The sequence below is a fragment of the Poecilia latipinna genome, unplaced genomic scaffold, assembly GCF_001443285.1.
Source record: "Poecilia latipinna isolate Pla-1442-1.1 unplaced genomic scaffold, P_latipinna-1.0 Scaffold84, whole genome shotgun sequence".
In the NCBI taxonomy this organism is placed as follows: Eukaryota; Metazoa; Chordata; class Actinopteri; order Cyprinodontiformes; family Poeciliidae; genus Poecilia; species Poecilia latipinna.
Window position 1 is genome coordinate 150,697 of NW_015112700.1, and position 11,664 is coordinate 162,360.

Here is an 11,664-nt window from a genome sequence, read left to right on the forward strand (position 1 = left end):
AAGATTTTTGATGGTCAATGATACTCTTCCTGACATCTTTGCTGATTTTGTGTGTGTTTCTATTCCTTAGACATAATCTGAAAACTAACCCATGACCCTGTTGTCACAAGTTTTTGAAAGTAACATTCCAAACACATAAGTAATGTGGGAACAAATTTATTTGTTGTCTAATATACAGAAAGGATCAATTTTACAGTTTACAAACAACTGACCAGGTGTGTATGATGCATATGATTTAGTGCACAGGATGATGGCCTACAGTTCTGACCTCCTCACCCTCATATGCACAAAATCCAACAAAGTGAACTGCACTTGAAAGGGTCTTCACAGGGGATTCAGTTGTGTGAATCATTTGCAATGTTTGTGGGATGCAAGTTATCTACACTAACTTAAAAAACAACAACTTGTGTGTAAAAGAAACTTAGGCAAAGAAAGCCACAACTTCACATACTTTTTATACTTAAAAAAAAACTTTACATTTACCAAGTGAACAACATAAGTCAGCTAGATTTATTTTGTGGTTATTCCCTAGAATTACATCGTATTTTCAGTTTGTACTGTAGGCATGTGACACAAGCATATTGAACAGCAGGCGGATGGCGAAAACCCTCCAGCATGACTTTTCCAACAATATTTATGCATTCAGTCAATAACTCTGCAACAAACAACAAAAAAAAAACTTCTTTAAGTTCACAGTTGCTGATGAATTGTAGGCAGTGATGCTATAGTAACAGCGGGAACATGTTGGTCAGTATGTTGTTCTTGTAAACATTTATGACCGGAAGTAAATTTTGTGACAGCAAGATTAAAGAGATTAGGTGTTTTTAAAGTGGAGTTGTGTGGAGAAAACGGATGCAGTCAGTAGCTTACCTGTAGTAGAAAGCACTCAAATCGGTCTTAGTGGGGAAAATCAGGGGGAAAAAAAGACAAAAAAATAGTCAAGTTAACAGTTGCCCTGTACTACTTGGTAGGGAAGCTGTAGCCTTTGAGTAGCTGCTAGCTTGATGTTTAGTTTGAGCAAATGTAAGCTGTATTGATTTTAGCTTGACTTGGATGTAAAATTGACCCAGTATCTGTTTTTTTGGGTAAAATTAACTTTTTTTTCTTAACACTGGGTAGCTTAATCTCAAATAGATGAATTGATTGTGATTAACTTCACACTGATCTCTTAATATCATTAACTTGGCTCTAATTAAAACTAAGCTGTTGGCTTAATTGTGATCATTTACTAGCTCTACTCTGATTGTATCTATCAGATAGAAGGGTCTAATCTGACCCTTCTTTCTGAATTTCTGATTTTTCAAACCGAATTTGCTCTGGCTGCTGTCCACAGCAAAATAGTACAGCTTCAAATTTTCCCACACAATCCCACCAAAAAAAGCAAATAACTATCTCTTTAGGGAGAAAAGTCAGTGTGTCTTCATTTATTTGGCAACAGATTTCACTGCAACTATGATGTTTTTGTGCCAAATATCCTCATTAACATCTTTGAAAAGGTTTCAATAAAAACACCCTATACTACATGTTACATGCACGTTTTATACACATAAAATCTCATAGAATTCATCAGAACATTTACAAGTTTGGTGAAAAACAGGATAATTACAAGATGTCAGATATCCAAGGATAGAATAGCCACAAGAAAAGCTGTCAGATTTGGCAGGCATGCTCCTCAGTGTCACATGTTGTTACCTCAATGCAATGTGCTTATCACTGTCTATCGATTTCGACAGAGTGGTTTAGGTGACAGCTAACTGCATTTTATAAACCATGCCCATCACTCGATTCTGTGTGAAAGAAGGCACTTACAGGAGAGAAGTGGTACAGGCCTTGTATGCAATCCACTGTGTGTACCTCAGTAGTGAATCTTCAAGTAAATTGGCGGTTTTGCTGAGTTGCAGACATATTGTGGCAATTAGGGACTGGCTGCACAGGAGCCTAAAAAAACAGTAGAGCTGGGGCTTTTGGTGCCTTCCGTTAACTTCATACATTCATATGCATGCAATCTTTCTATAACAAATTGTCACTCAAATGTCTGAGGGTCTACTTACACAAAAAGGTTCTGCTGGCCAAAAAAAAAAAAATCTCAACAGGAGAAAGGCAGACATTTTGGCAAATTGTACAGTACATCACTGTGATAAGTCAGTGACACAAAGGGTGACTTTAAGATTATGCTTAAAATTTCAAACCAGTACGATTTAAACAAGAGACCACAATACATTAACACAGTAAAGGAGGAAGAAGAAATTATTTCTTCTTAAAAAAGATGTAAATAAAACATTTGTTCATAGGTGCTTCAGAGAAATGTGACACATTTCAGACTTCTCCAGTCTTTGAGATGTTCTGTCCTTCATACAATCCTTTTCTAATCACAATTTAGAAAAAAGAGTGAGATTTTGAGTGAATTTAGAATCAATGTAAGGGATTTAATTTGAGCTACATATAAATAAATCCCGTAAAACAAGTAATCCGTTATATTTGGTAAGTATCAATCAGTCATCAAAGTTTAAGTGCTCTATTCTTGTATTTCACTCTACAAAATGGCTATATCCACAGTCGACATTAGGGATGGCTCAGATGATGGTTCAGTGAAGTCAGGATACGCAATAAACTGGACAGAATCAGCAGAAATCAGAGGGGTCAACTGAGACAATCATCAGAAATGTCAAACAACAACCAGAAAGTGGACCAGTGAAGCAGTGGTTGTGCTTATTGGGATCTTCCTGCAGGGAAAATTCAGTCCACCTCAATGTTCCTTAAAGATCCAGTGTTCACCAAGTTTGAAAATCTCACTTCCTAGGGTGGAACACCATGAGAGGTCTGTCTTCAATCTTCTGCCAGGGGCTCTTCTTGTTCTCATCTTTGTCGTCTGGATCATCCTCGGGGCTCGTCATAGAGTCGCGGCGATTCTCACTGTTGCTGCTGCGACTGCTGTTTCCTCGGCTGCGACCTCTTCTGGGGATGGTGGATCCACGTGAGGACGACCCTTCATCGAGAAGAGGAGTGAGGGAATTCTCTTCTGGTGACACCGGGCGTCCCTCGCTGCTGCTGGGCTCGCTGTGGTCAGGGTAGGCAAGTTTGGAGTAATTCTTCCCACCTCCGCCGCCGCCGTGGCCCTTCCGTCCTCCTGTCCCCCAACGCTCATCCTTTCCCTTACGATTGCCCGATGATTTTCTCTCTTGAGATTCAAGAGGAGGCTCAAGGTTCACATCTCGCTGAGCGCTACTGGAGCCACCTCCAAACCCGCCGCTGCTGAGGTCATTGCTGACATCGATGTAGGAGTGGCGGACGTGAGCATTCGCGCGACCATCCAGGGAGATGAACCATGCTCGTGGGTGCTGTTTGACGCCCAGCTCCAGAAGCTTCTTCTCCGTCAGAGCCTGCAGTTCCCCATTCATCTGAGCCATCGTGGAGTCGTTGAAGAGCACAGGAATGGTCACTGCTCCGCCGGAGGAGTCAGAGGCCCAGCTCGGCTCCTCAGAGTCGTCACCCTGAGAGCCACCTTGTTGCTGCTGGCCTTGTTTTTGGGAGTGGTGGTGGTGATGCTGCTGGCCTCCTCCCATCTGTGTCCCATCTTTGTCCTGATCCTTCCCATCCTTCCCATCCTTACCAGAGAACTCAGAAGGCAGGCGCATGTAGTGTGCTGGGATAACCAGGGTTGGCACCATGCTCCTGTACATGTTCTCCTTCATCTGGTCGATGGAGCTGCAGAAGATAATCTGACCTGGTTGGGTGTTAAGGGAGGTTGGTCTGGCAAGGCTATCTGCTGCTGCTGCTGAATAATCTGGAGGTTTGTCAGACTGACTTGGTACGTATCCCTGGAAGCGAGGTGGAGAAGGGGGGTCGGACGAGTATCCTCGATTGTCATTGGCATTGTGATGTCTGTGGTATTCAGACTCTTTGCTCTCCTTGGGGCTGTAGCTTCGGTTGTAGTCTTCATGTAGTAAAGGGTTGTCCAGGTTGTTGGTCTCAGTGGCACGTGTAACCTTCATGGGGAAGCTCTCTCCCCGCTGGGAACCCGAGGTGCTTTTCCCTTTGGCATGTCGCAGCATGTGAGCTGGAACATGCTTAGTCAGGTCTTCTCTTGAACTCTGGTAGTCTCGAGATGGAGACATATCAGATTTGTCATTGGAGGGGCCTGATTCCACGTGGCCTCCACAGATAAGATTCAGACGTGAAGTTGATGTTCCCTGGTCTCTCTTAGCTCCATTCAGATTGGATGAGTGGGGTTTGCCTTGATGTCGGCGAGGTTTTAGGCATTTTCGTCTGGAAATTTAAATGTCAGAAATCAGAACTCAAAAAACTTCTTATGTACAGCAATATCCATGTTAAACTATCTATTTTGCATTTGCAAATTTTTCTGCAAATATGAACCTAAAGGTAAAACCTGTGCCTACGCTCGCCACACCTGCAGTAGTAGAGCAGCACACAGAGCAGGATGAGCACCAGCAGAGCCAGTGAACCCAGGATGGACAACAGGAAGAGGGTGTGGTAGGTGGTGATGTCCCTCAAACCTGGATGAGAAAGACCAAAACCTGCAAAACATTTTTATTAACATTTAATCTTACAACAGCAAATATATTCCATTGACGTCCAGTGATTTCTCATAATTGCCATGACGGTCGATGTACTAAAAATCACACGTCATGTGATTTTTAGGAAACTAAGATACATTGTGGAAAATGTAATCCTTTCAAATCTTTGAGGTATGTGTGCTTGATGCTCTGTTTTTTTAATAGTCCATGTATATTAGGATCCTGGTCATAAAACTCACAATGTTCTGTTGCTTCAGGAGAATCTAAGTTTTTTTCTGTGATGTCACTGTCTTGCTTTATTATTTTTCCCCAAATTGACCATCTAGGAATTAAATTTCAATGCTATACAAATGCCCCTGAGTGGTCAGATAATTGCTAAATTAATCCAAAGGTATTTCCTTTAGTACTGTAGATTGCACCTACAGCACTAAAATGAAAGTGACAGGGTAATGTTGGTGTAAGTCTGAAAAACTTTCTCAGAAGAAAAACTAAGACTGAAATCTTAATTGTGCCAGGACACAGACCCTGTAAACTGAGGAAAATGCTGCAAAATCAATAAAGGCTAAAGGCTAAACATTTCTATCTTGGAAACACTGACAGTGCAACAAAACACTAACAGCTTCCAAAAGACAGATTCAAGACATCCAGCTTTCTGTTGGTGTGTTTACCTGAAGATGAAGGAAAGGCAGCCAACCAGTATCCCATCTGAGGAACCACAGCGTTCCAAACAAACTGTGTCCCGTCCTTTTTAATATAGCCAGTCCCATTCCGAACCCACAATCCTTAAAAAAACAAAAGAAAGAAGAAAAAAAGAAAATAGCACAATATTATCATTATTACTTCAAATTTTGTCAAAATCAAAAGTTTCATCCAAACCTTAGCAAATATTTGGACTATGTAGTTTCACCAGTCTAAATAAGACTTTCTATTTCAGGAGAGTTACATATCCTCCTGTCAGCTCTATTCTTCTATGATTTATGTGTATTCCTTACCCGTCTTTGGCTGATAAAGCCATGTAGGGACACTAGTGGCCATCCTGTTTCGGGTGTCAGACGGCAGCGGTACAGAGATGTGGATCGGGTCAGAGACCTGGATCGTACTGCCATCCTTATCAAACAGCTGGATGCTGACCACTGCCAATGCTGTCAGGTCTGCCCATCCCGTTTCTGCACCTGAAGAGAAAATATCGCCAACATCAGCACTGACTCTATGTTGGATGTGTTTATGGAAGAAAACCTACCATAGTGGGTGTCTCCTTCAAACTCTATGACATGCACATTAGATGCAGTTAACTACAGTTACTTTTCTCAAATTCTGAGTAAAGTTGAGAAGTAATTTTTTCTCAATATTTAAAGGCTGTGCCAAGTAAATAGTGTCCATATTTAGCTATAACATCCATGGATTCCTCAGATTGTAAAACTTAATTTAACAATACACCTAAAACTACCTGCTCCTCTGGTTTAAAGACTCAAGGAACACCCTTAAACACAAAACACGCAAGTACTAACCTGAGCTGTTGGTCTCCTGGCCCAAAAGAAACGGGAACCCACCAATCTCATACTGACTTCTGGCTGTGGTCAGAGTCGCAGACAATGCCGTGTAGTTAGAGCTGGAAGGCAGCTGAATGGACTTCCTCTGTAGCTGAACCAGCGGCTGGTTTCGAGCTCCTGGAGAAAGTTTAAAAGCTTCAAAATAATGGAAGGATTTTCATCTTTGAGGGTGTTGCAGTTAAATCTAAGAAGGACGCCAGTGAGGTAAATGCTGAACAGTATCAGACACAATCAACACAGTAGAATAGTTTTTTGTGTTTTTATGTTCCAAACTAAAACTTCGATGTATTTTATGAAACAGACCGAGTAATATGCATAAAAATAGTGTTTTTAAAGATGATTTTTTTTTTTTTACAAAAATCAGAGAAGTATTAAGTCAAGTAAATGTTTAATCGTTCCTCACCTGGTGATCCAGACAAAACCTGTAGGATGTCATCGTAGAGAATGAGAGTTCCTGGCCTCTCAACGAGGAGGTACAGGCTGACTGAGGCGTACACTGAAACAGGGAAATTAACACATTCATACATAGAAGACAAAACCACAAATAATAATTAGGTTTTAGCTTAAAAAACCTCCTTCCTTATGAACTAACAAGGTGAAGCAAGAGCATCAAACTTGAAATTCTGAGTGTTTGAGTCCTGCATCAAAGCAGTGAGCATTTGCTGTTTTCTTACTCATTATTTTAAGAGGTGATCAATCATATGAAACAGCATACTACACATTTTAAAATATATCAGGGAAACTAAAGAGCAATAGCTGTTACTGTAAGGTGATGTTGGACAGTGATGCCGACTGATTTGGTCAAATTAATTCAACAAAAGTCCTATTTACTCTTTAGAAACACATGAATAGCTCTGGGAATGACAACATTGTCACAAACAAACTGATGTGTTTTCTGGGTTTTATGCACAAAGTATGAAATACGCTATCTGACTGATTTGTACACAGCAGCTGCGACTGGGATAAACTATTTATAAGCCTGGATTGCACATTTCCTGCCACCCTGGAATTAGTCTCTGATAATTAGTTGTTTTTTTTCCATCCAGCTGCATTTGTGTAAAAGCACATTTTACTCTAACAAAAATGCAACATTTTCTACTAATATTAAAGCCCTACATGTTGTAAGCCAAAGCTAAGGCATGGTGATGAAGCTGTGAACCTACGTGGGATCCGACTGGAGTGCCAGGGCACCGAGTTAGTGACGTAATCCCGTTTGGAGGCTGTGATGATGACCCAGGTGCCCGCTCTGTACAGGAAGCTGAGTCTCACCACACCGTCGCTGCCGGCATGGCTGGATGCCAAAAGCGTCTGATTCCCATGGACTTCTACCTGAGCGTCTGCTAACGGTGAGAGGTCACTGTTGTCAAAAACCTGGACTTTTACTTGCACTTCTGCAAGAAAAGAAAAAGACATTTTTTTTAAAAATTATTTCTTAACTACATGTCTTGACACTAATACAAGAAATAAATAAACCAAATCCACTGGAGGGCATAAGCGTTAATTACTTTCCTGTAGTCTCATTAATCTGCCTGACTCCACTTATTGAGGTGTTAAAGTTGTACAAGGATTATGAAGTGTAATGTTCTTATTATGTTCTGAATTCTGAGACCACATATAATTTGCTAATATATTACTATTGGACTGCACCTACAAATGGGGAAGTCCAAGTGCTAAATGGATTGAACTTGTATCACACTTTTCCAATCATTTTGACCACTGAAAGCACTTCACACTAGAGTCATATTCACCCATTTACACTCACAAATTTATACACCAATACACAGTTAAGTGCCCAGAGGTACATCGGCGTATGCCCCTACAGCCTTCAGATCACAAGGCAATTATTCTACCCACAGAGCCACAGCCGGCCTCACAAACTGAAGAATAGCACATTTGTGGAGATTAATATAATAGAAATCACCCGAGAATTAAACCTTTAATGTATATTCATACTATCTGTATGTTTAAAAAGATTTTTCGATAATATTAGCTGGGTTAGCTAATGGCTAGATGGGTTAGCTAACGGCCAATTTAGCCAACTTCAAAAACAGCTTAGCAATCTATAAACAGTCTGTGTTTTTAATGTAATTTTGAAGAAAAATTTGAATACATGAAATAACAGGAGGCTCCATTTTTCATATTTGAAAGTGTAAATAATTACATGAAAACATACATATTTGAAATTGGTCCAAAATCCATGTTTTCTTGATCAGATTGTAGAAGAGCAAATCCAGCTGCCATCACTTGCAGTAGAGATGGATTACTTTCCCAAAGGGATTGTCATCACAGACACAACCTCTACAAATCTCCTCATCATGTTTTCAACCCTGAAACATTTACTTTCTCATCCTGCCTCTTGGATATCGTGAATATGGGTCACACCGTTTCTATGGTTACACTCCAACTCTCCCAACGATGCCCTGTTGTGCTTCCTCACTCGAATAAGTTTCTGCGTCGCTGCAAGCTGTGGTCATCAAAAACCCTTCAGCGCAAGAAAAAAATGTGACGCCATCGGTTCCACTGATAGTCAGTTAGATCATAAGCAGCAGTGTTGGTAACTACGTGTCTATGTTGATTGAACACAGCTAAATTCTGTCACACATTAGCATAATTGGACCTATAAAGGCCCCCTTGTGTATGTGTTTGGAGAGGATTTCCTCAGTCTGGGCTCTACACTTGAAAAACTGGCTTGAAGCAGCTCCATTGATATTAACACTGAGTCACAGTGTCACACAGAGGAGATTTTCGCTCTCAAAAGCCCTTCAGCTGTTATTTAGAGCAACATAAAGCACTGCAGACACTGAAATGGGATAAGAAATGCCCTTGTAGTACAAAGTTAGCACTGCAGTTAACGTTAATATTGCTTTAAATGTAAATATGGTAAGACAAATTGTGAATTTTAACCATTTTTATTTTTTATTTGTAATTACCTTAAATCCAACTATGCTGTTTATTTTTCCCTTAAAATAGGGAACAGTAAATCCACCTGGACAATTGGGCGTGTGCGAACAACTCCACCCCTGCATGTTCACCTGCACAAACATTTCATATTCTATTTGAGCTCTTTTCTATACTGGGATTGTGTTTCACTCATATTACCGTCACCTACTTGGCCCAAATACAATATGCATCAGTGTATGAACAAACTTAAATAAAGACAATCTCTGGATTCGACTAGTGCTCCCAAAATAATTGAAGAAAGCACATTCACTTCAGAAGATAACATGTTGCAGCATCAAGCTATTAAAATATACATGTTTTAGTTTGAAAATTAAACAGTCATACACATTTAAATGAAATGACTATGCTTTAACTTTCACTTTTTTTTTAGATGTTAGGTACTGATATAGAGCAGGACAAAAGTAAAGATAACACCAGTAAAAATAAATGTCCAGTTTCTTGATTTTGCATGAGCTCAGCACTGCGGCACAGCAGCCTGCTACAAGAAGCGAGAAAAACAGCAACATTTTTATTGGATGCAACATTTGAGAGGATTTATTTTGTCATGCTTTCAGAACACTCCGCATAACAATAATCTACTTGTGCAGTTGGATGGATTCTAACGACCACATCTGATGCATATTCTTAGTGTTTGAGATGCTAAAACTCTTTAGGAAAGAAGTAATGACATTGTGTAATGGTAGATAAAACAAACAAAAAAAGATTCAGAAAAATGTGGGTTGATCATCAGCAATACTGTGGTTCTAATGTTGCAGTGACATATTTTCTTGATATTGTACAGCTCTATAGTAGCCATAAATATTGAGTTTCATTCTGAGATTTACTTCAGCAAAAACACTTAGATGAAATCATCAGCTAAATGCACCTTCAGAAAATAGTTTCAGCCTTCCAAGAAATATTTTTTTATGTTACTCATCTTTTGATCTAAAATTAAACAGTATGTTCTGTAACTGCAACATTTTATAGTTGTAAAGTCTCCATTCAATAAATGAAGGCGGTTGTAAATAACTATGCTTTAATTTAAAAACTGAAGTAAATGTAAACAACACTGTGGCTAAATATAAAAGAGCCTATATGTGTGGGTAGCTGCATTCCTCCAGACAGAGTCTGTGACCGTCCATGCATCTCAAAACAGCTCCGGGCATGCATAATACACAGCAATTACATAATGCCCTTCAAAATGTACATTAGCATAACAACAATAGAGGAGATTCTCTTTTTCCATGCTTTGTTTAATTTACAGAGAAGGACAGGGTTTTTTTGTTTGTTTGTTTTGTTTTGTTTTTTTGTTTTTTCTCCTGCAGTAAAGCAGATTTGATTCTGAAACAGAAAGACGTTTGGTTGGATGACCTAAACATTTCCAGCTTCTCAGCCCCTCCTGATCTCCCTGTCATCACTGTGCACAGCAACAATGAGGAGCAGCATGAAGGCCTGCCTGTGAAGGAGCAGCACTCCCAGGCCTGTGCTCTCAGGAGAAAAAAAAAAAAAAAAAACCCCTCACATTTCCACACTGTTTCAGTCCAATCACTCCAGATCGGCCTCGCTGTCATTCCACTCCATGTTCATCAAAGAGCATTTCAGGCCGCACAAAACAATGTCTGCAATCGTCTCCCTGATAATCTAATTCCTATTTAGGCAGCGTGTAGTCAGGGGGACGCAGCGCTGCAGACATCGACTAGGTTTTTTTTTTTTTTTTGTCGACAAAAGCAATAAAACAAGCAACCACTCCCATCTCATTGTGCTGCAATACCCCCCTCCACCCCCGACCCCCCTGTCCGCCGCCGAGCTTACCAAATGCTCCCTGATCCGGCAGAGATTTGGCCAGCGCCTCCCAAACCGACAAGAACAGGAGCAAACAGGAGATGCGGTGGGGCGGCATCTTTGCAGCTACATCTCTCTTTCCCAGATCGGCGGCCGTGCTTCCATATTTCTCCCCCTCCTCAGTAGATTCCCGGATGCCTGCCTTTGACTTGGGCTCGAGATGCTGCCGCCTGTGTGGGCTTCGCCTTGTTTTTATTGTCTGAGGTGGCAGCAAAAAGAGAAATGTTTCCCTCTGCTGATCTGCAGGGGAATAGCTGCACAGATCCAACTGCTGGCTCAGAATAATTTACAGGCTCGTCTCTATAAATTAGAATATCGCGAAAAGAGTTGATTTATTCAAGCAATTCAAGTTGAGAAGGGACATTCACGTATTTAAATTCCTTACAAAAGTGGTATGTTCCTGCCGTTCTGCTTAGTGCGTTATAGCGTGATTATAAGGATTGCATCTTATAGGTAAAATAAATTCCCCCAAAACTAAAAAATCTATATTAGGGCCAATAAAAAAAGATATTTTTAATTACATTTTTAGGCCCTTATTTTATAACTTTCACAATAATAGATCAGTTGTCCAACTTACTGTCACCTATACTCTCCACTAGGGGCGGTGTTTAGCCACAAGGGGTCATTTTTAAATAAGCTGGCTTTCCAAGGATGGAAAAAAAGGAAAATGTTTGGTCAAAAGTTGTGAGCAACCAGCAGAAACAGTGAGCTTTGATAAGGCCAATGTGGATCACCACTAAGAATGCAATTCTGTCAGGGGATGAGCATTTGTAAAAAAAAAAAAAAAAAAAAAAAAA

General features: G+C 40.3%; 1 protein-coding gene across 1 annotated transcript; it reads right to left on the bottom strand.

Moving 5' to 3' along the window:
• Nucleotides 1-140: 140 nt before the first annotated feature.
• fam171a2b (family with sequence similarity 171 member A2b) lies at nt 141-11,093 on the bottom strand. The gene is made up of 8 exons (XM_015021026.1): nt 10,838-11,093; nt 7,249-7,476; nt 6,489-6,581; nt 6,044-6,202; nt 5,528-5,707; nt 5,204-5,317; nt 4,409-4,535; nt 141-4,266 (listed from the first exon to the last, which is right to left on the bottom strand). The coding sequence occupies exons 1-8, from the start codon at nt 10,923-10,925 to the stop codon at nt 2,790-2,792; spliced, it is 2,466 nt and encodes an 821-aa protein (XP_014876512.1). The 5' UTR covers nt 10,926-11,093; the 3' UTR covers nt 141-2,789.
• Between the last annotated feature and the right edge of the window lie 571 nt (nt 11,094-11,664).